Below are 26,243 nucleotides of genomic sequence, written 5' to 3' on the forward strand. Positions count from 1 at the left end.
GAGCCTATCTTCTGGAGTGTTAGCTATTCCTGCCAGTTCAGCGTCATCTGCAAATTTGATGAGTTCCCATCTATCCCCTGTCCAAATAATCTGGAAGGTTTATACAGATCTCTATTGTACCACCATCAACATATATCATTAAAAATTCAGAACTTTTTCAGTGGTTTCAGATTTTAATCAGGTCAATAGGAAAAAGCTTTTGTTTCTTCCCTTGAATTATTTTTCAATTGTTCCTGCTGCTGTTGAATTTAATTTATATTGTCCAGTCCTTAACCAATTTTGGTGCAGCACCTGATTTGATCTCAGAAACATATATTTAGGTTCCTCTAAAAACCTACTTTTGCATAACTGTACTATCCATTGGAATAGTCAATACCAAAATTTTCCCTTATTGGGAAAAATCATTTACCTGAAAACAGATCACCTCATGCCTATTCTGTTTCTGAATGACATAGCTCTCCAAATACTTTGGCTTCATGCTTTCCCACTCTTCTATAACATATAATTTCTTTCCAAATTTTTAATAATCACAATTATTGTACCTATATTTCTTGGAATAGTTCAGGATGTACTAAGGCAAAACTTTGTATGTATTGACTAACTCCATATTCTTATCGAACTCTATCACCTAATATTTGTAGATTTATAACATATATGTTGCATGAACACTTGCGAAATATGTTATAAATCTACAAATATGAGATTTATCATTCTCATTCTCATAATTTTCCTATCAGTGAGCTCATGCCAATCTTTTTCAACAATCCCTCCTTAATCTAGATCTTAGAAGCCACCTCACTGGAATACTTTTGAAATCTTAGTATTCCCGGTAAGTACCTTCAGGGTACTTGTCTAAAAAAAGAATTTTGAAGATTTTCCTATCTTTCCATTTGTATATCTTTGTGAATGCTGTTGTCCTCAAGAAACAAAGTGAAATATCACTAAAAATAGTGCATATATTGCCTTAGAATATGGCAGCTGTCATTTTCACCAATTTAATTTTTGAATCTTGTTGGATGTAGAGGACGATGCTGTATGTGTAATGGATCGAATTAATGTTTTACTGGGTGTTTGCTCCTTTCCCATGCAAATGTGCTACAATTTTCCTATAGAAAGGCCTTCATGATCAAGAAAATATATCATATTACATTTCGAATTCATTAAGTTTACTGAATCTTGCCCAGTTGTTCATTTCTTGATCTAAACCAGGAGGAATGTGTTACCCAGCGCATTTCTCCGTACTGAAGGAGTGGGTCCAGCAGTCACATGGGTTGCTCCTGTCCAATCCGTTGGAACTGAGCCTAGTATTAAAAAAGACTGCTGGATCCGCCCCTTCCCCAGAATTCGCTCAGTTCGCATATCCTGCGGTTGTATTGTGATAGCTCGTTCAACTTACTAACACCTTCCCTTCGATCCTTTTCTTCAAAAGTAGTAAGATTTGTTTTTATCATTATTATTTACTTGCACTAATAGCGCCAGCCGTTTGCGGCTCGGCTTTTTTCCTTTGGAGAAGTTGCGGTTTCGTTTTTCCCCCGGCGGTTTTGCCGGTTACGATTCCTGCGGCCGCTTGTGGATTCTTCTAATCCTTTGGCCTGGAGGTCCTGGTGCAAGTATTTATCTATTGAATTATTGATTATTTATTGTATACAAAATATTTAAGGGCTTAAGAAATACCTCCTGCGGAGTGAGACGCCTTCTAGTCTCCTGGACTTAGTCGATCGCTTCCCCTTTAAGTAATTTTACGGAGCGATTTTTTTCGGCGCGAAGGCCTTCGCGCCCTTTTTAAATCTAGGCCTCTCGTGTTGTCCTCCTGCCAGCCGCGTAGGCCTCAGTCCACCGCGTGGATCACGGAGCGGGCCTTGGGGGTCCCAGGCTAAATTCTCCACCGGCTAAGCCTCCAACCAGAGTGCCTTGGTTTACTTAATTATAAAGTTTAGGGAGGCTGGCCCCGCTGGATTTGGGGGCACGAACTCTGGGTTTGCCCAGATTGTCCTCACGTCTCAGCAGCTTCGAGGCCTCGAAGCAGGATCCATTCCTCTTGGGAAGTCCTTGAAATTCTTCTCCTTATTATTCAGTTATTGGCTCAGCCTTGTCTTCTGTTAATTGTCAGACTATGGCTTCTTTTCCCAAGAGAGGCACTACCAAAGGTCCCAAAGAGGTTAGGCCTACTGGTAATTCTACTGAAGTTCCCCAGGCCTCTTCCTCCTCTTCCTCAGGCACCCATTCCGTAGCCAAGCCCACCAGGGCTGAGAAGAGAAGGGACCCAGCCCTACAAAAAATATATGATAAACCAGCCAAACTTTTAAGGTGCAGGCCCAAGTGCATATCATTCCAACCCCCCCGGAGGCCTCTAACCTGCCTCTTTCTGGGGTTCCTGTGCTATCCCTGGATGAGCCAAACCTAAATCCACCCCAACCTAACCTATGGGGTTTAGGTCCAGAGGAGCCAGATATTACCGAGGATTCCTCCCAGCCAGAACCTGCTCAGGCCCTCAGGGATCCTCCGGCTTTTCCGGCTGATATTTTTTCCTTGCCACCGGAGTTTTCAGTCTATCTTGACTATTCTGACTAACACCATTGACGCTAAACTCTCATCTTTCAATGTGCCTTCTCTGTCTCATCCCTCTCCACGCTCCTCCCGTCCCGTGAGTTCTTCTCCTTCCTACAGAGCCCCAGCCATGGAGGTCTCTGACTCCTCTCAGGAAGAGGATGAGGACGTGGATGCAGAAGAGGATGATGACCCATTTCAGCGTCTGTCGGAAGATGAGGAATCTCAGATTAAGATTCCAGCCCCAGCTGCTATCTTTCCTTCGCAGCTTTTCAAATCTCTCCTGCTTAAAGCTAGAGTATACACGGGGCTAGCCGGGCAAGAAAAACAGGCTACTTCTTCCTCAGATCCTCCGGAGGAAAATCTTCCTTATTTCATGAAAGAACAGGAAGACAATGAGGTAATTCCTATGCCCAAGTTGTTTAAGGATGCCTTGCTTAAACAGTGGGACCACCCAACTGCTGGCTTTACTCCCACTCCCAAGGACAAGAAGCTCTACAAGTTCTCCTCCGTCTATGAGGAACTCCTAACATGTCCCAAGCCAGATGAACCAGTGAAGACTCTCCACTCGACTGCCGCCATGCCTGGCGAAGCAGAGGAGGTCTTCCGGCCAGAGGACAAACAACTTGAGCAAATGCTCAAAAGGAGTCTTCTTGCAGACTCATGGGCCATTAAGAGTGCTGCAGCGGCATCCTTCTTTTCCAGAGCTATGCTCTTGTGGCTTCGTCAGCTCCAACCACACCTGCCTCCAGATGTCTTACGGGGCCAACAGGATTTCAACAAAATCTTCGCAGCTGCCCAATATGTAGCAGATGCTACCCTCCAATCTTCCAGATTTGCAGCCAGGTCAGTAGCAGCCTCCACAACGGCCAGAAGACTTCTATGGCTCCGCCCTTGGCAGGCGGGAGTAAGACAGAAGTGGCAGTTAGCCATGGGTCCGCTGAAACGTAACCTCCTCTTCGGAGACCTTCTGGACCCTCTCCTTACAGAGACCACAGACAAGAAAAAGGTCTTGGGACCTACCACCAAGAAGGCCCCTAAACTGTAGTCCTTTCGGCGCACAGGGCGTCAACAGGATCAGGGCTTCGCATTTCAAAGGAGTCCAGGTCAGTATTCCCCTCGGTTTCGATCCCAATCTAGAACCACCAGGGGCAGAGGTTCCCGTTATCAGAGAGGATCCTCTTCTACCAGGGCTTCCAAAAAGAGCCAGATGGTAAGTTTTTCTCCTTTCCCATAGGCGGTCGCCTAGCCTGGTTCTCTCCCGCCTGGCACCGTTCCTGTAAGGTCCCCTGGGTCATTGACACTGTGGAAAGGGGCCTAAGGTTAGAGTTCTTTTCACCTCCCCCTAACCGTTTTATTTCTTGTCCTTCTCCCAGTTCCCCTCCATCTCGTATCCGAATGGAGGAGGCTATTTTTCATTTGTTGACTATTAGAGCTTCAACCGGTCCCCTCTCTCCAGAGAGGTTTAGGCTTTTATTCCATCCTCTTCATGGTCCCTAAGACCTCTGGAGGCTGGAGAGCCATCTTAGATCCAAAACAAATTGAACCGGTTCATAAAATATAGGATTTTCAATATGCATTCCTTATCTTCCATTTTAGCAGCTCTACATCGGGGAGACTTTATGGTGTCTCTGGATCTCACGGAGGCCTTCCTCCATATCCCCATTGTCAAGGTTCATAGGAAATTTCTGCACTTTGCCTTCAAGGCAGGCATTTTCAGTATAGGGCCATGCCATTTGGGCTCTACTCAGCTCCCAGAGTCTTCACTAAACTCTTGGGATCCTTGGCGGCTCATATCCGGGCTTCTCCCATTCATATTTTATGTTATTTAGATGACATTTTAATTCATGGAAATTCCAGAACTGGGTGGCGGCAGACCTCTCTTTTACCATGTCGGTTCTACAGAATCATGGTTTCTCCATAACTCTTGAAAGGAGCCACCTTGATCCATCCACTTCCATTCTGCATCTGGGATCTATCATTAATTTTGAGTTATCCCAGGTTTTCCTCTCCGCTGAGAGAAAACGCAGCTTTTTGGATCTCATTGCTCGCATTCTGCCCCAGCAATCTGCCTCCATTGCCACCCTATCTTCCCTTTTGGGTAAAATGGTGTCATCTATTGGTATTGTCCCCTGGGCCTGTCTTCACGCCAGGGAACTACAGTGGCTTCTATTACCATTCCAGAGATCGGGCCACAGCATCTCGAATCGTCGCCATTCCACCGACGGTTCGCAGACCCCTCAAGTGGTGGACTTCTCCAGCCCTAGACAAGGGATCTCCCTTCCAGTGCCCCGACCAGTTTGTAGTCACCACAGATGCCAGCCTCTCGGGCTGGGGAGCCCACGCCCAGGGTCTTTTAGCTCAGGGCACATGGTCACTGGAGGAGGCTTCCAGGCCCATCAATTGACTAGAATTAAGAGCCGTGTTCTCTAGCTCTAAAACAATTCCAATCTCACATCTCCAACCAGCATGTGCTGATTTTCACCGACAATATAGCCACCAAAAGCCATATTTGCAGACAGGGAGGCACAAGAGCCTAGGCCCTCAGGAGGGAGGCCCTGAAGTTAGGCCTTTGGGCAGAGACGAATCTCCAGTCGCTTCTAGCCGACCACATCTCAGGGAGCCTCAACGTCCAAGCGGACTGGCTCTCGCGAGCGACCATAGATCCAGGCGAGTGGAATCTCCATCAGTCACTGTTCCACCAAATCTGCCTCAGGTTCGGCCATCCAGTGTTGGATCTAGTTGCGACCAAAGCCAATGCCCAGCTCCCTCACTTCATCTCCAGGCTCCCGTCTCCGGGAGCAGAGGCAATCACTGCTCTCAGGAGTCCTTGGTCTCCAGGTCTATTGTATGCCTTCCCTCCAATTCCAATTCTGCCAGACGTGATCAACAAAATCCTCCTGGAGAAGGCCCGAGTAATTCTGATTGCCCCTCACTGGCCTCGCAGGCCCTGGTTCGCGGACCTCCAACAATGTCCGTCCAGGACCCCTGGCGACTCCCCGTTTTCGGAGGATATGTTGCGACAGGGGGCCCCCTTCCATCCAGACCCAGAGTGGTTCCAAACCTCACCGCCTGGCTATTATCTGGAGGGACTTAGACCTGCGAGGGTATGACCCGGACACAGTGGAAATCATTCTGAAGTCTAGAAGAGGGTCTACCAACCGGATCTACGACCATACTTGGTCCAAATTCCATCAGTGGTGCTTGCAGGAGGGCTTATCTCCCCTATGTCTTCCCATCCACAGGATAATCACCTTCCTCATGAAAGGCTTCCACCAAGGCCTCTCTACCAGCACCATCCGCCTACACCTGGCCGCCATCTCTTCCGTCTTGGCGGGGCCTCGCAGGCAGCCCCTCCGCTCCTTCCCAGAAATTCAAGAATTTCTAAGAGGAGTGGCCAACCTCAGGCCTTCTAAAATCCACAGATATTTCACCTGGGACTTGCCACGGGTTCTCCACTCTCTTACTCAGGCACCTTACGAACCCCTGAACTCTGCGTCCCTCAGGTACCTATCCTTCAAGGTAGCATTCCTGGTGGCGATTACATCCGCCCGACGCATATCTGAGTTGGCAGCCCTTTCTATCAGACAGGGCCTTTGTCAGTTTCACCAGGACAAGGTGGTTCTGCGACTGGACCCCACCTTTCTACCAAAGGTCAGTTCCATGTTCCACAGATCTCAGGATATCATATTACCTTCCTTCTGCCTCCAACGAGAGCATCCCCTGGCAACTAGATGGCACACTCTGGATCTCACTAGAGCGCTAAAGGTTTATATCCAACGCACAAGATCCATCCGGAGGTCTGAAGCACTCTTCATAGCCTACCATCCCAGATCCTTGGGATCCAGAGTGTCTTCTACAGTAATAGGTCGTTGGATCAGAGGGACCATCTCTAAGGCCTACGAGACAGCTTCCCTTTCCATTCCAAGGAATATTACAGCGCATTCCACCAGAAGTGCTGCCACATCTGCCGCTGGGGCGACTCAGGCTCCGTTGGAAGAAGTCTGCAAAGCAGCCACTTGGGCCTCGCCAAATTCCTTCATCAACGATTCGTACGCATCAGCGGACGCTGCCTTCGGCAGAAGAGTACTCCAATCCGTTATCTCTCACGATAGCAGTGTACTCCCACCCTAGGGACCTATCTCTTGGGTATGTCCCATGTGACTGCTGGACCCACTCCTTCAGTACGGAGAATAGGCGTTGATTGCTTACCTGAACGCCTCTTCTCGTACGGTGAGTGGGTACAGCAGTCACTTCCCTCCCTTTGTGTGGTCTTCCTTACCTTCTATTCTATTTTCTTATAACACATGAGAGTTGAACATTAAAGAGCTTCACGACTGAGCCTAGTCTATGGATTCGCGAATTCTGGGGAAGGGGCGGATCCAGCAGTCTTTTTTAATACTAGGCTCAGTTCCAACGGATTGGACAGGAGCAACCCATGTGACTGCTGTACCCACTCACCGTACGAGAAGAGGCGTTCAGGTAAGCAATCAACGCCTAGTTTCTAAAGGACAGATTTCATCATCCTGAATTACTTGGGTATGCAAGCTAGTTGGGAAACTATAATGTTGGGAAATACATTTTAATAAATGTTGAAAGGCCACACCTCTCATTTTCTAAATGTTGAATCCAAAAAGGACGAATTTGTGCAAAGAAAAATCATTTGCATTGTTCAGAATCTTTAAAAAGATGGATAGACGTGTATGGAGATTCTCAATCATTCAGGTCATGGTTGTCCCAAAGGTTCTTTTCCAAAAGGCAACTGAACTGCCACCCGCTTTGAAAATGTCTCACTGCTCACCCAAGATCTGTTCTGAAGAATGAACTGAACTGCCCTTTGGAAAAAGCACTTTTGGGACAACCCTCTTTGAGAAGCTATTAGATCTGTAATTCCTCAATAAGATCTTGTCAGAATGGTTCTCCAAAAACAGAAGGTTGCTTATATCTTATCTCACAAGTATTTTTGACATAGCATATCCATCAGTTGTAATTTGATTGTTTGAATTGGTTATGTCACTATAAGATAGTTAACATAATCTTTCTTGCCCTGCCCTTTCAACTTTTTCTCTTTTTGTTGTATAGTTCATAGGGTGAGTGAGAGGTTTGCTTCTCTTTTTGTGACTGCTACATTTGTTCTTTCATACTTGTCTACTTAGAATCAGATTTTGTTCTTACAATAACCTTGTAAGAGATTATAATTTTGGGCCAGTGAACTGATTGATTGATTGATTGATTGATTGATTGATTTGATTTGTATGCCGCCCCTCTCCGAAGACTCGGGGCGGCTAACAACAATAAAAAAGACAATGTAAACAAATCTAATATTAAAAATAATGTAAAAAACCCCAATTTAAAGAACCAATAATACATACAAGCATACCATGTATAAATTCTATAAGCCTAGGGGGAAGGGAAAATTTCAATTCCCCCATGCCTGACAACAGAGGTGGGTTTTAAGGAGCTTGTAAAAGGCAAGGAGGGTGGGGGCAACTCTGATATCTGGGGGGAGCTGGTTCCAGAGGGTCAGGGCCGCCACAGAGAAGGCTCTTCTCCTGGGTCCCGCCAAACAATATTGTTTAGTCGACAGAACCCGGAGAAGGCCAACTCTGTGGGACCTAACCGGTCGCTGGGATTCGTGCGGCAGAAGGCGGTCCCAAAGATATTCTGGTCCGAACTTCTTAGTTAGTCATGAATTTGAATATAAATATTCTGTATCCAAGCACTACTATGTATAATATCTGATTAGACTATTATTAGCTTTCTTCCCTGAAATAATATTGTCACTTTTTTTACTCCAAACTATAAAAAATGATTCCTCAGGATACAATGAGAGAGCTATAAATCCTAGCTGAGTGAGAACCATTGAAAGTTTCATTTTCATCCACGTTTAACTATTTGCATGAAAAATACAGTAATCTATAAGGTAATAACTCCAATGTGCCTCCACTATTGTACTAAAGGAACAGCATCAGGCTCTTCTGTATCAACTAGTGCAACAACATCAACCTGAAGTACAGCAACTGCAGCTTTCAGGAGCCACACAGATTCCCATTAATAACTTACTGGCAGTTTCTCAGGCATCTCCACTTCACACAGCTGCTACCAATCCATTCCTTGCAGTTCATGGGGATAATGCAGCTCCAAAAGTCTCTGTAAGTATATAGAGGTTGGTTTGTAATTAAAAAAAAACTTTAAAAGAAAAAAAAACTTGTTTATAGAAGTGCCACTTAAAGCAATTGGTTTGCACTATCCCAGATATTGATTCACTGAATGAACTAAGTAGCTCTAATTATTCTATCTGTCTCTCTGGTAAAGCTGACAATGAAAATTAGCATAAAACTTTCCAAGTTCCTAATTATAGTTCAGTTTTTTGACGTAGAATATTGTAGGTCCTTCATCTTCACAAATTAGAAAGAGCATCTATAGAAGTGATGGCAAACCTTTTTTCCCCTCGGGTGCCAAAAGAGCATGTTCACATGATATAATGCATGTGCAAGTGCCCACACCCATAACCCAATGCTTGGGGAGGACAAAAACAGTTTCGTCCACCACCCGAAGGCCCTCTGGAGGCTGGAAAAAGTCTATTCCGCAACTTCTGGTGGGCCCAATGGGCTCATGTTTTGCCCTCCCCAGGCTCCAAAGGCTTCCCTGGAGCCGGGGGAAGGTAAAAACACTCTCCCCCATACCCCTGGAGGCTCTTTGGAAGCCAAAAATGTCCTGTCAGAGCCCTGTGTGAGGCAAAAATCAGCTGGCTGGCACAGACATGCACATTAGAGCTGAACTAGGGCAACAGCTCACGTGCCAGCAGATATGGTTCTGCGTGGCACCTGTGCCATAGGTTCACCATCACTGATCTATAGTCACATTGTTGGTAATCTGTGCTGGCGTCATACCAAGAGTTGCAGCTTTGATCAGCAGCAAGTTTCTAAACTTATCCAAGCAGCTAGAATCTGGTCAGAAAGCTAAAATGCATGTACATTCTATATATTTTTAAAAAGTTTATTTACTTTTCAGCCACTGGCAAGTGGTGTGGGAACTACTTTTTCTTCTTGTGGTCAGTCTTAAAACCATGTTAATTCTATAATATAAACTACCAATACATACAATGTCATTTATCAAATATAGTTTCAATGAAAGGACCCACATCTGGAATATCTAGTAAAACAATAAAGAAGATTATTAGCATTAACTAAATATGCTTCACATTTATGCATGAATGGCCAGGATTTTGAATTGAAAAGAGTGGCTTGAAGATAGTTTTGTATCAATTCCTCCTTCCCCCCTTAGCTACTAATCATTGTTCTGAAATAAGATATGTTCAGTAATTACTTTTAAATCCCCTAATCAGCCAGCAGTATTTACTGGATCACTATTTTAGTCAAAGTTAATTTAAGGTAGTGTGAGAATTAAGGACCATACTCGTGGTAGTCAACCAAAAGTTTTAAAGAAATCTTTTGTTAAGTTGTTTCAAATTTCCTCTTATCACACAGCTAAACATATTCAGCTTCACATGTGCTGCTTTTCTATTTCAATAATAGGCCAAATGAATGTAGAACTTTTTCTTGACTATTCAGAACAAGATATGTCCGAGTTTCCTTTTTAACATTATTTCCCATTTTATATGCAGCTAGTGTGGCAAAAGCAGAAGCTGGCTGAATAGGATAAGGAGCCGGATAAGAGGCTTCTAGCTTGAAATGTGGTGACCTCTCCATTCCCTCCCCAGGAGTGAGTGTACTCAATGCAGATAAAATTCCGTCTCACTCAACAGCAGGGAACAAAAAGCAGGGACCACATGCTGCTTTCTGTGCCCATTTGGACTTGCAAAAGAGGCTAAGCAGTCAGAAGAGAGAACAATTAGCAGATGGAGATTTACCTTGGCAGCAGCTTTGGAGGCCGGGCACGCCGCAATTCAAAGTATCAGTTGTAGTATTGTTTGTGAGTCTTAGAAAGTATTGCCAGATATGGGTACATAGATGGGGGGAGGACTAAACAAGCTCAATAATTTAAAATTTCTTTGCTGTACATATATATTTTGCCTAGCTGTATACATTTTTATTACAAAAACACTGGCAGTTTTAGCAGTTGTAAAAAAAATATATTGCTTTTTTTTTTCCCTCCAGAGGCTTAGTGATAAAAGTGGATCCCTTGCACCGGAAAAAAATTAACACTTGGAAGTGTATGTAAAATTGCAAATCCTGCTGATAGCACTTCATCTGGCTGTGAGTTGCACTCTCTCTCTGCAGGTATGATGAGACACATCAATGAGCTAACTGCACACTGGAAAAGTGAATCTACCTGAAGATGTTTATTGTAAAATTTGACCTTGTTGCTTTGTGTTGCACTGAAACTGAACTGCTCCATCAAATTGCCTGGAAGCTTGGATTTCAGATTAGAGCACTGTCAATTCAGTCAACTGATTGGGATTCAGTTGCTGACTACACAAACTGCAGTGCTAAAAATCAGATGTTTAGTTTCTTCTCTTCTTTGAAGAAAGCAAAGAAATTATGAAATTTTATGCCAATGACATGATGGTTTGTCATCAGTGTTTTAGAAGCACCATTTTTTCTTCAGAAAAGAACCAGGTTTTAAGTCATTTATTTTGTCTTACTAGTTTTTAAAATGTTTTACTAGAATGAAAACATTTAAGAAATGACAAGTAATATTTAATTTTAAGATGGATTTTTCAAGATCACTGGAAAAACATCTGTTGAAAGTCATAGAACTCTTACCACATAAGGAAGGTAAGTCTTGTTCTGGTAGTATTTAATGTAACCCAAGTGCCTGTTGCATCCCTCTGTTGGGTTAGGGATGGCTTTAGACAGCTGGGCATGCACTAAAATGAGATTTTAAAAGCCGCAAGCATATTCAACTTTGCACCAGCAGCCTTCCTCTCTGATCTGCCTTTAGTAGAAGCGTTTGTCACTATAGACAGCTCAGGCAAATCATTACCTGGGTTGCTTTCCACTAATAAATTACCAAAAAAAAAGAAAAAAGGAGGGGCGTGTCCATTGCTGTGAAATGTTAATGAATGAAAGAGACATATTTCCCTTTGAAGAGTTAATTTCATGGTATGACTATGCAGTAAAACAGGAAATAGTTTTAATTTGAGAGAGTTAATAACCACTAATTTGAGTCTCTGTGAGTTATTAGTGGAAAATACTCAAATATACTTAGACCTTCACTGTGTACTTAATTGGAAGAACCTATTGTTTCTGCAATATTGTTCGGTTAAACATTGCACAGTTCTTACCTCATTTCTGTAAATAGGTTTTTGTGACTGTTTTGTATTGTGAAGAATTCATAAAATGTGGATATTTTAATCTGTAAAATTTTTAACTTGTAGTTTTAATTGAAAGGTAAGAATAATTTATTTTTATATATTAACGGCAAGTTCTCAAGTCACAAATCACTTTTGTAGATAAATTTACTAAAGTAAATCAGCGTGGTTTAATTTATTTAAACCACTTGTTTAATATTCTGTAATAATTTGTATAAATGTTGTTTTGCCTAGATGTAAAATTGCCATTTATATAAAGATATGTACAAAGCTTTGGTTAATAAATTTTAATATTGTTTATGGCTGTAAATTGCAATACATGATACAGACTTCATTAGATGAATGCATTAGTTACTGTGTCTAAGCCAAGTCCTATTACAAGCATGCTTTTAATGCATACTGAGAGATGTTCATGGTGTTTTAAATGGAATTTAAACAGGCCTATTCTAATGTGGATACTCTAACAAAAATATATAGCCAGAATGGAAAGTCCAGTTCCTGCTGCAGCAGAAAGTGCCTTGACATGAAAGAGTTATCTTTCTTGAGAAAAAGGTCATTTTACAATGTTTGCTATCCTTTCACCCAATTAAAAAATATTGTGTAGTTAAAAGGAAAAATGTGCTATCACACACCACCATATCACCACAAACAAAACAGGCACATTTGGCTTCTTAAATTTTGAGAAACATAAGATTTTAGCAGCACTTTTTTAAAAAAAGATTGTCATCCTCATCCTACCATGGCATTAGTATGAAATATGTAGATTTTTTAGGCTGAAAATCCTCCTAGCAAGGCTGAAAATTTGAGGATTCTTTTGGTATAGTGGAATTATTCTTCTTTGGAATGAAGACTTGCCTTCATCATTAGCATCCGCCACCGGCAGACAGAGCTTGGGCTATTCAAATGCAAATATTTTTTTTCTTTTACTCATATTTCATAACTGGAATATATATTTTAAGTTGTGGGTGCTTCTATATATATATAGAGAGAGTAGGAATGTCTGAAATGTCACACATAGCCTGACATCTAATGGGTTATATCTTAGGTTAATATACCTGCCATAGGAGATAGGGGAGAATCCACTTTTGATGAATTTACTGAGTAGAACTGATCATTCTTCTTTTTCTTCAATCGTGTTTCCAACTATTGTCATTTTTTTAAAGTTACATTTCTCTTTTATTAATGCTGTCCAGCTGTGCTCTGTATAGGAAGAAGGGCAACTTTGCCCATCTGAAACTGACTTACAGATTTAAGGCAGCAAAGTCAGTTATTGGGGCTGCAGTAAAGGATTAACTGGAGAACCAACTGTTACAATGTAAAGCAATAGATAGAATTTACTATATTGAACAATATGGTCTGAAGATAAATATTAATAGAATCCACAGTGAAGGCAAATAGAATGAAATTAGAAATTCAGTTCCCATTTGTTGGTTCTCCATAAATATCCAAAGCAGCAGTAGCAATAGCACTTATATATTGCTTCACAGTGCTTTATAGCCCTCTCTAAGCGATCTACAGAGTCAATATATTGTTCCCAACAATCTGGATCCTCATTTTACCGACCTCGGAAGAATGGAAGGATGAGTCAACCTTGAGCTGGTCAGAAATAAAGGAATCAAACTCCTGGCGAAGTGAACAGATAGCCTGCAATATTGTACTCCAACCACCGCGCAATCATGCTCTGGGATACACAGAATTTGTTGATTAGGAATGGAACTTTTGTGGGTGTTCTGTTTCAGAATTGACTAAATTTTTCACTTCCCTACCTCTGCATGTTCCATTGGAATAGGATGAATGTAATGCCAATGTTATATGATAATAAAACAAAGTGTAATATTCTTAGGGAATGAGTGGTTATTAACTAAAACTGAAATACAAGATACTTAGAAGACACAAGGCTTCCCCATCCTGCAATATGACTTTTATATTAAAAGATATTTGCTCAATTCCACTACGTATTCCAAATGACATTTCTTAACCAGTTATCTGTTCTGTCTGGGTGCCCCCAGACTTCAACACCAACTGGAAAAAGCAGCCAGACACGCTGGTAAAAGCAAAAGCACTTTATAGTTTGAAAAATAAACACAGAGAAAAACCTGTTCTTCCCAACAGGCAGGCTATGAGACTTCACAGCAGAGTCCTGATGGCCAGACAATACAGCAGACTTCTTGCTGGCGCACCCACCACTGTAGAGAATAAGACCCACACCTTTTCCCCCCAAGGTTTCAGTATTCAAAGTCACAAACCAGAATTCCAAGACGCCAAAGATCACAGCCAGGTCCCAGGACTCCCAAAGATACTACTCCACAAGCCAGGAAGGGTGGGTCTGCCTTTTCAGCCTTTCCAGAGAGCACCACACCCAAACCCAGCTGTTGCCTCTTTAGTGCTGAAAGTACCTGGCTAATTGTCCCTGGCTAATTGTCCCCTTCGTTGTGTTGCTCTTCTCTGCCGGAGATCTATGATTGCTTGTGCATTTTCATCTAAGGAATCCAGGCTGCTTGCTGGGGAGAGCTCCCCCGAGGGGGACTCTGGCTGTCCTCCCTCTCCCTCAGCCTGAGATTCCTCCTCCCTGTCTGCCTGAACCTCCTGTTCCTCATCCTCCCCCTCTGAGCAGGAAGCCGGCAGAGGATCAGCCCTTCCCTGAGGGGCCTCAGACGGAATCACAACAGTTATCATAGTGGCAAAAACCGTCCTGTACAAAAATACATTGATTCTATTAAAACATATTTCAAATTGAAGGTGTAAAATTTACAGATTTTTACTAAGGCACATGACATACTGAAATACTGAGGTACAAAAATACAAGTCACTGCATATGATGTTTAATGTCTCTCATTCTGATGAATAATATTCTTCAAAATGTTCAGCTTTGGGCCATTTTTTTCTTTTGTATAAGTTCAACCAATAGTTTGTATCTAGTCATACATTCTTCCTGTAGAAAAAGAAGAAAACATGGAGTATTAATGTATAATATTCTTTTTTTAAAGCATAGACAATTTACACCAAGCAGAACATTTTCTGAATTTAGGGGGGAAAAGTAGCATCGATTATTACCACAATCTCTGTGTTGTACCCAGCAATATCCACACATTCATTCAGCCTTACTACTTCAGGGATGCTGCAGCAGTCCCTGCCTATCTTCCCCCCTGCCTGCACTGGATCCCTGTAAACATTTACTCCCTCAATGAAGCCTTCCACAGTGATGGAACAGATTGCTCTGTCCCTTGGCTGCTTGGTTGTCCTAATCTCAGGGCTACATGGTGGCAACCTGGAAATGCCCAGCGTTTTATTCCTGTCTACCTGTGGGTGAGGACATATGAGATAAATTGTTCCATTTTGCTGCCATATCAAGGTTGGACAGCACTATGGAAAGTTTCTGAAAGCTGCAGAATATTTCTACAGCACTGTGCAAAACCACGTTAAGGTAACAAAACAGTGGTTTGTCCAATGGCATCATTCTGGAAGCAGCATCCATATTTCCAGGGGCCAGATTGTATTCTGGTATTGTAAATATTGCTGCAACTTCTGGAATCATGCCATATGGCCTTAAAATAATCTATTCCAGAACTCTGGAAAACCGTGGAACTCACCAAAAGGTAAGTGAGGAGGAGGGTGTTTGGTATAGTGGAGTGGGAATTAGGCCCAAGGCTTGGGGATACCTGAGGGTCATGGGGAAACCCATGGAAACCCAAAGAGCAGAAAGCAGGTGGGCCTGGTTCTATATTAGGCCTACAAGGGCCTTTCCCACAAAAAAAAAAAAAGGAGTTGTGGAGCACTGAGGGGGACTGGAGAGGGCAAAAACATGATGTGAGGAGGCAAAAAACTTTTTTTCTTCTTTTCCTTCTATAAATGTAGGTGTTTCTTATAGTCCAGTGCGTCTTACAGTCCGAAAAATACGGTATTTTGAGTTCTAAACAGTGTCTCACTGCTTTCTGCATATTGTCAACAGAGTTGAATTCGTTTCTATTACTTCTTCAGAGATAGGTGATAGAAAACATTAAAAGGGCAGGGTATTATTTGATACAAGTAAAAAATTGAGTTAATCTTCTAAAACTAAATTTGCAAGAAAAAATAATACATTTTCCAAACCCAAATCTATTGCTTCACCTTGCTTTTTCCTGGAACACACTTGGCAATCTTATCCCAACGTTCCAGCGTTCCCTTTGGATACTGTTGCAAAGCCAGCTCTAGAAGCTTCTGTTGATTCTGAGTCCAGAAGTCATCTGAACTGCGACACCTCTCTTTTTTCTTAGCCTCATCATCGCTATATTCCTCTTGTTCCGCAGTGTCAAAGTCCTTCTGGCGCTTCCCTCTACATTTGTCCTCTGTTATCTCTTTTGTCCCCGGAAATATTGTTTCAGAAGCCTTTGGTATTGCTTTACGCTTGCGATGTCGGGCTTCATTTAACCCAGTGTCTTGTTCATCTGTTGTCATCTTATTTATTGTTTCTGGATCATAACTGTACTTTGTTTTTTCCTCCTGGTCATCTTCTTTATCCCGTTGAGTGATTATAAGATCAGGTAAGCTAATATTGGCCTTGCTGGATTTTGAGCTTTGAGCCAAGGTTTTCAACTCTGAGAATTTAATAGTACCTATTGAAAAATAGCACACATGAGAGTAACATATAATAAGGGGGAAGATCCAGGGGAAACAATATTCCAAACCAATTTTTTATTTAAACTATGCTTCATGATTGTGTTGAGCCGGCCTTGAAAATATCTGACACCTGTATTCAAAAATCAGATTTGAAAAACATAATAGATCCAGTCTTAATCAAATATAAGCCTGATTCCAAGCTAATAAAGTCAGGCTTTTATTTTTACTTGTATGTTTCCATGGTAGTCACACTTAATTTAAACAATCCAGAAATAGCATCAATTAGGTACGATGTTAAGAGGTCTTCCGTTATATTCTGGCTCTTTTGTTAACATGCACTCCTCTATGCACTGATACACTGAAATGAATGAACTGCAGTGCTCCCATTGAAATGGAAGAATAATGCACTGCCACGGTGTTTAATCAATGGTACCCTTAGTTATTTTAATTTATCTTTTGGTTCTCTGGAACAGATGTCACATATTTTTGTTTTCTTTACACTGCTGACAATTTGAGGCAGAGTTTCACATTATCTACTTAATGAAGGCATATATGCATAGAAGCTCCTTTTCTGCCTGTTATTTGTTTTCAAAAGTAACAACCAGCATGCTTAGTACTACCTAGGACCACCTTTTGTACGCTACTACTCTAGCCAATACAGATATTTACTCTCCGGCCCCTATAATCTTTTAAGTAAGACTCACAAGTTCTGGAGGTTGCTGTTTTCCCATGATTGTAGAGGAAAACTCCACAACCTCATAAAAGCTTTGGTTTTTTTTAATGAATTGCTAAAAATATACAATGGAAAATATTAAATACTTAAGAGGCAAGCAGTCATTGTCTTTTTTTCTTTTTTTTTGTAAATATTTTTATTGATTTTTTAACAATTTTTATATCACACAACATAAACAGTGCATAGTGAATTGTGCCCACCACCCCGACACACACACATTCCCCACCACCAAATTGGGGGTGTTTCTTGTATAGTCCACTTAACCCAAGAGCAATATATCTATTTACATATTATAGAGTGATTCCAATTTATTCCTTGTAGCTTGGTCTCGGATTCTGCTCGTCATATATCGTCTTACCCTGTCCCACCGTCCCATCAGCTGTCCCAACTCAGTTTCATTATCCGAATTTATCCTTTTTTCCATAATTTCAAATTGAATATGGTCCACCATGTACCTATACCAATTTTGCATTGTCCATTTTGTCTCATCCTTCCAACCCAAAACTATTACTGCCTGAGCGCTTTCTATTGCTGCTTTTTTTATTTCTCTAAATTCTCCCATCACATTGCTTTTTACTAGTACTGCCATTTCCTTAGTGATTGTCCATTGTATATTTAGCATTCTATTGATATCCTCTTTCACTTTTTGCCAAAATTCCTGCACTATCGGGCATTCCCAAAACATATGCATAAACACTCCTTTGTCTTGACACCCATGCCAACAATTCCCCCTGACATTCTGCTGAAAATGTGCGAATTGAACGGGAGTAAAATACCACTTATGTAATATTTTCCTTCTCATTTCCCTAATTCTTATATTTTTAATTTTCCTTATATCTTCTACTATATTTTCCATTTCTTGTACCTCTACTGGTATCTCATTTTGCCACCATTTAGTCAATCCATCAATCGTATCCCCTTCTGACTGCACTAGCAATTTGTATATATTAGTTGCTTGCGCCTTTATCCCCTCACTTTTTTCTCTTATTATTTTCTCTAACCCTGTCTCCTCCCTCCGTAATAATACTTCTTTATTCTCCCTTTCATTAAGATATTTACATATTGCATTTATTTGTAGCCACCTTCCCTTACCTAACCACCATTCTATACGATTTCTACTTGGCCTGCCATCCTTCTCATATAACTGTTCTATCTTAGTTATCCCTCTTCCCTTCAACTCTCCTATAACCCTATTTAAGTTAGTTTCATTTTCTCTATTTATTACATAAAGCGATGACAGTTTAGATTTATATAATCCTATTTTCCCCTGCCATTTTTTCCAAATTTCCATAGTCCCTTTCATTGGGCCTATTAATTTACCTAAGTCACTCCTATTCCACTTTCTAAAAATTAAATCTCTATTCTTCATCCCGTTTATCTGTTTTTCCAATTTCACCCATTTATTTTCACCTAATTGCAACTCCATTAACCTTTCCATTTGAAAAGCTTCCCTATACAGCTCCAAACATGGAACTCCCCATCCCCCCTTTTTTTCATTCGCAATTAACCACTTTTTTCTTATTCTTGGTCTCTTATCTTCTTCAATCCAGTAATTTAGTTTTTTGTCCTACTCTTTAACCTTACATACCGATAGCCCCCCCCCCCCCGACAGCACCTGAAATAGGCAAGCAGTCATTGTCTATAATACATTTTAACTATAACTGTTATTAGCCGCCCTGAGTCTAAGGAGAGGGGCTGCATACAAATCAAATAAATAAATAAATATAGGTTTGATTCTCAATTCACTAGATTTTGGAGGATTATCTGGTACTCCAATCAAAGGCCAAGTGTAACTATCACACCAGAAAACATCTTCCAGGTATAGAGGAAGCTCTACATTATTTCTCTCTAAATACAGTGGTACCTCTACTTAAGAACTTAATTTGTTCTGTGACCAGGTTCTTAAGTAGAAAAGTTAGCAAGTAGAAGCAATTTTTTCCCATAGGAATCAATGTAAAAGCAAATAATACATGCAAACCCATTAGGAAAGAAATAAAAGCTTGGAGGAGGAAGAAGAGGAGGACAGTTGCTGCCGAAGGAAGAAGGTGACATGAGGGGAATCAAAAAAATCCAAAACAGTAGGCCAGTTGATCCAGCCGGGGCAAAGCGCCCCCTTTTGCCTTTCTGTGGCCAGACATTCCGGGAGGCAAAAAAAAATCTTGGAACACACGATTCTTATCTAGAAAAGTTCTTAAGTAGAGGCATTCTTAGGTAGAAGTACCACTGTATGTTGATTTACTGCTCTGGATAATTCCTAATCCTGATAACAAAGACAAGGAAGCTTCAGTGGCTCTAAAACAGTATAAAATGAAAAGCATGTTTTTACCTATCCTGCCATCAGTTGAGATCTATGGACATTCAAGATTAGATCAATAAATGACTAGATTCTCTGGTTCTTGTTCCTAAAATTCCTGGCTAAAAAAGTTAAACCAGTTATCCCAGATTTGGGAAGGCAACTCTCCTTGGTTTACAGAACAATAGGTGGGCAGAGTGCCAATAAATCAAGGTCATTTTATTTTATTGCAAAGAACACTGAATTAAGATACTATTTGAAAGCACGATCTTCAGTATATGTACAGTATATGCTTAGCCACAGATGTGGAAACAACTGAAATTATGTGTTGCAACTAAGTTTTGGAGGATTGCACAGAGCCATCAGGAGAATTTGGGAATCATTTTTAAATGCTGTTTTGAGACTAAGAATGGGAATAAGTAGTCTGGAAAATTATCATCCCTACCTTCACCTCCATAATCTTCCTAAAATGTCCCTTTTTGGAAGTGTGGTAGTTCCACAGTAGGAATGGTATTGAATGAAATTCTTAAATTACTAAACCCTTCCTCCGAGGACAAAACTGCCATGAAAACAGTGATTTGAGTTTGGTTTTGGGTGGCACATTGTTGCTAAAACAGGTAACAGCAGGCAGCAACTAGAGGCAAACTAGTTCCATTTCCATGCTTATTTCTAAATGAGCTTCTACTTATGGAGCCAACACAATGTTGGCCATTTGACCATCAAAAATTTGCCAATCTTGAAGAGCCACAATATCGCCTGTGCATCATAGCATCCTAAATTTGTTCTTCAACAAAGTCACCTCTACAAATTAATATACAGCCCAAAGGGCAGGGAGGCATGCAGTTGCTTTAACCATCGTGAGATATGTAATGCAGGAATATTAGACATTACCTGCAACGCTTGAAACTGAATCTTTAATCTGCTTGGCTTTCGTTGTAACCTGTTTAAGAAGAAAGAAAAGTCATTGGATTTTTCAATAGTTTTGGTAAGAGGGTTTAAAGTGGTGGTTCTTAACTGGGATTCTATCGAACCCTAGGGGTTCGGTGAGTCGGTCTCAGGGGTTCGGCGGAGCCTCCGCTATGGAGGTCAAGACACACCCGACTCATTATGTAAATTCGTGATGACACACATATCTGAACTGGTCTCTCAAAAACAACAGCAGAAGTCACACTGATTTGCAGGTATGTAATTTGTTGTGAGTTTATGCACTGTGTTGGTTTTGTTTTTTGATCAAGGTGATGTTCATGCACGGTTCATTTTGTGTACCAGTAAAAAAACATATACCTATGTCTCGAATTTGGAAAAAAAATCATTTTGATTTACCACTAAAGAAGGGTTTGGTGAATGTGCATATGAAACTGGTGGGTTCGGTACCTCAAACAAGGTTAAGAACCACTGGTTTAAAGGAAGTTTTTAAAAAGGATCAATCTAACTCCATTTGAAAACTACCAGTAACGGGCATCCATAGTGAGGGGACAAATGATCAAAATGTGTGTCATGACATAAACTGTTCCTTTTGCACTTGTATTGTCCCATTGGAATTGGGCAGCCTAGAAGTCAAACAAACAAACAAACAAATAATACAGTGTTCCCTCGATTTTCGTGGGTTCAAACTTCGCGAATAGTCTACCACGGTTTTTCAAAAATATTAATTAAAAAATACTTTGTGGTTTTTTCCCCTACACCACAGTTTTTTCCGCCCGATGACGTCATATGTCATCCCCAAACTTTCGACCATCTTTAATAAATATTTTTTTAATAAACTTTAATAAATAAACCTGGTGAGTAATAATCTAAATGGTTGCTAAGGGAATGGGAAATTGTAATTTAGGGGTTTAAAGTGTTAAGGGAAGGCTTGTGATACTGTTCATAGCCAAAATAGTGTATTTACTTCCGCATCTCTACTTCGCGGAAATTCAACTTTTGCGGGCGGTCTCGGAACGCATCCCCCGCGAAAATTGAGGGAACACTGTACTACAGTTGCTCTGGATACTCATGTCAGCATACTTTCAGAGTTGGATGATTGATATCACCTTTGTAAGATGGCCCAGACAAGAAGCACACCCAGAAGTAGACCCCTTACCTTTATTATGAGATTACATTAAAACAACATTTCTCCACCCTCACTTTTATGGTCAAGAAAGTCCTTTCTGAGATGTTTATTACCATTTCATTATTTCATCAGTGAACTCAGCTGCATTTTATTTGATTATTTCCAGTCTGCAGTTCCTACTCCTGTCTCCCAACTTCATTCTCATATACAAATATTGTATATTGAATTCGATGGATCCCTGTACATACAACCTCCTTAGAGGTTTTTAGAGTTGTGGCTAGCAACTCTAAAAACTCAAAAATGTAATTGAAATGCTTCAGGAAAGAGCTGAAATCAGCTCTTGATAGTTTTTAAATAAAGGTGTTATCATTGGTCTAGATTAGAACTAAACCATCCTGTGAATTGAACTGTTTATTCAAAAGTTTAAAATGCAGCCCTCAAGATTTGAATCCATCCAGGTTTCTGATTTCTTACAATTTCTGCAACAGAAGTGAGGAAATTGGTTTTTCAGAGGATGCCTGAGCCGGATCTGCTGGGATTGATAGAAATTCATGTCCAATAGTAACTGGAATATCACAGTTCTAGACAATAAATTACTTGACAGATTATTCTTTGTCCTTTCTTTCTTTCTATCTATCTATCTATCTATCTATCTATCTATCTATCTATCTATCTATCTATCTATCTATCTATCTATCTATCTATCTATCTATCTATTGGATTTGTATGCCGCCCCTCTCCGTGGACTCGGGGCGGCTAACAACAGTGACAAAAACAGAATGTAAAAATCCAATACTAAAACAGCTAAAAACCCTTGTTAAAAACCAATCATACATACAAACATGCCATGCATAAATTGTAGAAGCCTAGGGGAAAAGATTATCTTAGTTCCCCCATGCCTGATGGCAGAGGTGGGTTTTGAGGAGCTTACGAAAGGCAAGGAGGGTGGGGGCTATTCTAATCTCTGGGGGGAGTTGGTTCCAGAGGGCCGGGGCCACCACAGAGAAGGCTCTTCCCCTTAATCACTTTTTTGATTAAATCTCTCCAGCCAGCATGGTATTAGGAGAATTCTGGGAGTCAAAGTCCATACATCTTAAAATTGTCAAGTTTGAAAAATACTGTACTTCATATTTATACATGTCCAGAGACAGAAAGGTCAGCACAGAAGAAACAGTTCTCGTCCATCATTTGTAAGGTTACTCTACTAGAAAATAGAGTCAAAAATGTTCTCTCCTATGCCCACCTCCAATTGTAAACCATTTTCTGTTTCTAACATAGTATCAAACAGCAATGTTACACTGTTTAAAACTATTGTCAAAGCAGCTGATATAATAGGACCAGACTGCTCCGGCTTGGAACGCTTCTTGTGCCTTGGAGCCTTGGCTGAATTGGGAGTTCTGGAATCCATCATCACTACTGACTCAGCCTGGGACTGAAGAGAGTTCAGCGATAGTTATAAAACACAGATAGAGCACATGGGCAGGGGAAGTCTGGTGACTTTGGCATGTGAGTACATGTGCTCTATCTGTGTTTTATAATTCAGCCAAGGCTCCAAAGCACAAGAAGCATTCCAAGCAGGAGCAGTCTGGTCCTCGTATTATATGCAGGAAGGGGAGGAAAAAAAGTAACTACAGTGTTCCCTCGATTTTCGCGGGTTCGAACTTCGCAAAAAGTCTATACCATGGTTTTTCAAAAATATTAATTAAAAAATACTTTGCGGGTTTTTTTCCTATACCACAGTTTTTCCCGCACCGATGACATCATATGTCATTGCCAAACTTTCATCCGACTTTAATAAATATTTTTTTTAATAAACTTTAATAAATAAACATGGTGAGTAATGATCTAAATGGTTGCTAAGGGAATGGGAAACTGTAATTTAGGGGTTTAAAGTGTTAAGGGAAGGCTTGGGATACTGTTCATAGCCAAAAATAGTGTATTTACTTCTGCATCTCTACTTCGCGGAAATTCGACTTTCGCGGGCGGTCTTGGAACGCATCCCCTGCGAAAATCAAGGGAACACTGTATATTTCCTTGAAATAGATCAATAAACTACATTACACCAGATCTCCTCATATGTTCAAAATAAGCTTATGTTTTCACACGTCCTGTTCCTGACACAATCCAGCTCAGGACTCTAAATTTGCATTTCAAAAAAGGAAATAACACTTATCATTTGCAAGCCATAGTACCCTGCATTGGGTCCTTTTTCAAAATGACAGATGTATCTTCAAGTTACTCTGCTTTTCTTCAATACAATCAATATATCCATCTCTCTTTAGAGATCCCTTGGTTAGGAAAAACTCCCTGAAGTCATGAAGTAATCCATCTAAGTACATTTAATATAAATCCTGGACTGTTGAATTTTAACACCTCCCCTCAAAAACTACAAAAACTAACCGACAGTGTTTTTCTCCCTGTAACCCTCAAACTCAATGAGATAGAGGGTTTCTCCAATGCACTCGCAAGGAGAGTCCAATGTGGGTAATTCTCTAGTCTAATTGGTAGGGACTGAGTTTAATTTAAATATTAGGAAGGTACCGCCCCCTGGCCCTTCAGTCAAAAAAACTCAAGTCGCAGTAAAGGGACTTAAGAGTTTTTTCCTCTGAAGCATTTTATTGTCTTAAATGAAATTTTAATGTATTAAATAACCGTTTTTTGTTCTTTCTCTTTATTAACAGGTAAGAAGAGTCTTCATATTAACTTACTTTCAGAGCAGCATAGGGGAGACACCCTCCAGGGGTCCCACCCTCTCGGCTGCAGCTCCTCCCCCTATAGACCCTTATTCAGCCATAACGTTACTTCTTCTATTATATAAAGAAATTAACTGGAAAGGGAGTGAGGGTTGCTAACCTCCACGGTCTCCCTGGTTGTTTAAAGAAGCGGTTGACTTTGGAGGGGTCCGCCCCCTCCGAGGAACATACCCGAGCTGTTGGCTGGTGAGGATTCGAGCAGCATTCACAGCTACGGGAGGAGATTGCCTGCATTAATTACATAAAAAGGAAGGAACTTCATATTTGGTGGGGCCTCAGATCAGGCAGGAAGCCTGAGCAGTGCCTCAGCCAGTCACGGTTGTTATGGAAACCGGGACAAGGCAATGGCCGCCATTTTGAAATGGGGCGGAGATACCAGGGTCACCATGGCAATGGTTACGGTCGCCATTTTGGGCAACTCAGGAGTTCTAATTAACCAATGAGTTGCTGGTTTGAGCCTCAGCAACACGCATGCCCAGTAAGCCCTTGCCTGTCATTTTGCCTGCTCGAGCAAAGAGAGTGTGAGGCGAAAAATTTACGATTGATCTTCAAGCGTGGGTTAAAAGGTGGATAATTATGGCAGAGCCAACAGTCCTCAGGGTAGATGGGTCTGCTACACCTAAACCCAGTACCCCAAAAGAGAAGACCCAATCAGAGAAGGGAAAAAACCAAATCTTCTCAGACTTCCTCCCTCAGAGAAGCTGAGAAGAGGATAAAAGCACTAGAAAAGCAATTGGAAACAACCCAAAGACAGTTATTGCCCACGGTTGTCACAAACACAGGAACCATTATCAATTTAGGGGTAGTAGGCTCAGCAACGGAGAGGGACTGGTCCCCTGAAAGGACTATACAACAACCTACAGTCTTCAAAGCTGAGGCACTTAAGCAGACACCAGCTTGGCCCACCTATCCACCAACTACTCAGATGGCCCAACCACCACAGTATGGACAGTTGCCAGCTGCAACATTCACACCTTCTGCTGCAGGTTTTTGTAATACACAAGACACATGGCAGAATATGCCCCCAGCATTGCAAGATCTCATAGCTAATGCTTACTCACAGGGCATAGCAACGGGGGTTCAACATTATACCTCATCAGTAACTCCAAGATTCAGGGATCCTTGGGTTGGCCCAACACCTCAATCCATATCAGGATCAATGGATGAGGAGGTTCCTCCCAGAGAGGAGGACAGTGACAACGATTTGTCAGGATGAGCACCCTCCAGAACCACCGTGTATTACTGAATAAGGCTAAGTTGACCATTAAGCAGGCTGGTGAGGGGAAACAAACTGCAACTTCGACAGCCACAGTACCAACCGGTGTCTTGTTTGCAGTAACAAAGAAGGAAACAGAACATATTCCTTCTTCTGAACTCTTTTTAGAAAATATAAAACGACCATGGGATAACCCAACAGCCACCCCAGGCCCATCATTAGTAGAACATAAATTTATACCTTTGAGGAGGATATGGAGAAATTGCTGGTTTCCCCGACCATAGACAAACCAGTAGCAAGCCTGGTGTCTAGTGCCCTGGTGCCTTCAACCATTTCAGACGGACTTAAAGCTGAAGAAAAAAGTGCAGAGAATGTTGTGCATAAAACGCATCTAATGGCAGCATGGGCTCTACGAGCGGCCTCAGCAGCCTCATTTTTTAATCAAGCCACTATGTTATGGATTCAGGAGATGCAATCCAGACTGAATCCAGAGGATAGCAGGCTTTGCTGGGATCTTAACAAACTCTTTTGGTGACCACTGAATTTTCTGCAGATGCCACTGTGAGTGCAGCGAAGTTTGCATCCAGAGCAATGGCTTCTTCGGTCTCCTCTCGCAGATTAAATATAACTGTGTAGTTGGCAGGCCAATGTCAAATCCAAGGACTTCCTCCTTTCATGGGGAAAACTATTTGGGGAATCCCTAGAAGGAGTACTTGTAGAAGATAAAGATAAAAAGAAAGTAATGCCAAGAACAAACAGAAGAACCGAAAGATGT

General features: G+C 41.4%; 2 protein-coding genes across 6 annotated transcripts in view; one reads left to right on the plus strand and one right to left on the minus strand.

Annotated features, from left to right (window-relative positions):
* MLLT10 (MLLT10 histone lysine methyltransferase DOT1L cofactor) overlaps positions 1–12,122 on the plus strand; it is a 154,708-nt gene extending 142,586 nt beyond the window's left edge. For all 5 annotated transcript variants that reach the window (XM_070727320.1, XM_070727321.1, XM_070727322.1 and 2 more), the window contains 2 exons: positions 8,508–8,699; positions 10,668–12,122. In XM_070727320.1, coding sequence (XP_070583421.1) covers positions 8,508–8,699; positions 10,668–10,712 — 237 coding nt within the window. In that variant the 3' untranslated portion in view covers positions 10,713–12,122. The remainder of the gene's footprint in view (positions 1–8,507; positions 8,700–10,667) is intronic.
* A 1,750-nt stretch (positions 12,123–13,872) lies between these two features.
* The window catches only part of DNAJC1 (DnaJ heat shock protein family (Hsp40) member C1), a 136,571-nt gene continuing 124,200 nt past the window's right edge, over positions 13,873–26,243 (minus strand). Inside the window, exons 10-12 of the mRNA XM_070727325.1 lie at positions 20,338–20,386; positions 15,932–16,416; positions 13,873–14,756 (exon numbers count right to left, since the gene is read on the minus strand). Coding sequence (XP_070583426.1) covers positions 14,688–14,756; positions 15,932–16,416; positions 20,338–20,386 — 603 coding nt within the window. The 3' untranslated portion in view covers positions 13,873–14,687. The remainder of the gene's footprint in view (positions 14,757–15,931; positions 16,417–20,337; positions 20,387–26,243) is intronic.

The sequence above is a fragment of the Erythrolamprus reginae genome, chromosome Z (assembly GCF_031021105.1).
Source record: "Erythrolamprus reginae isolate rEryReg1 chromosome Z, rEryReg1.hap1, whole genome shotgun sequence".
In the NCBI taxonomy this organism is placed as follows: Eukaryota; Metazoa; Chordata; class Lepidosauria; order Squamata; family Dipsadidae; genus Erythrolamprus; species Erythrolamprus reginae.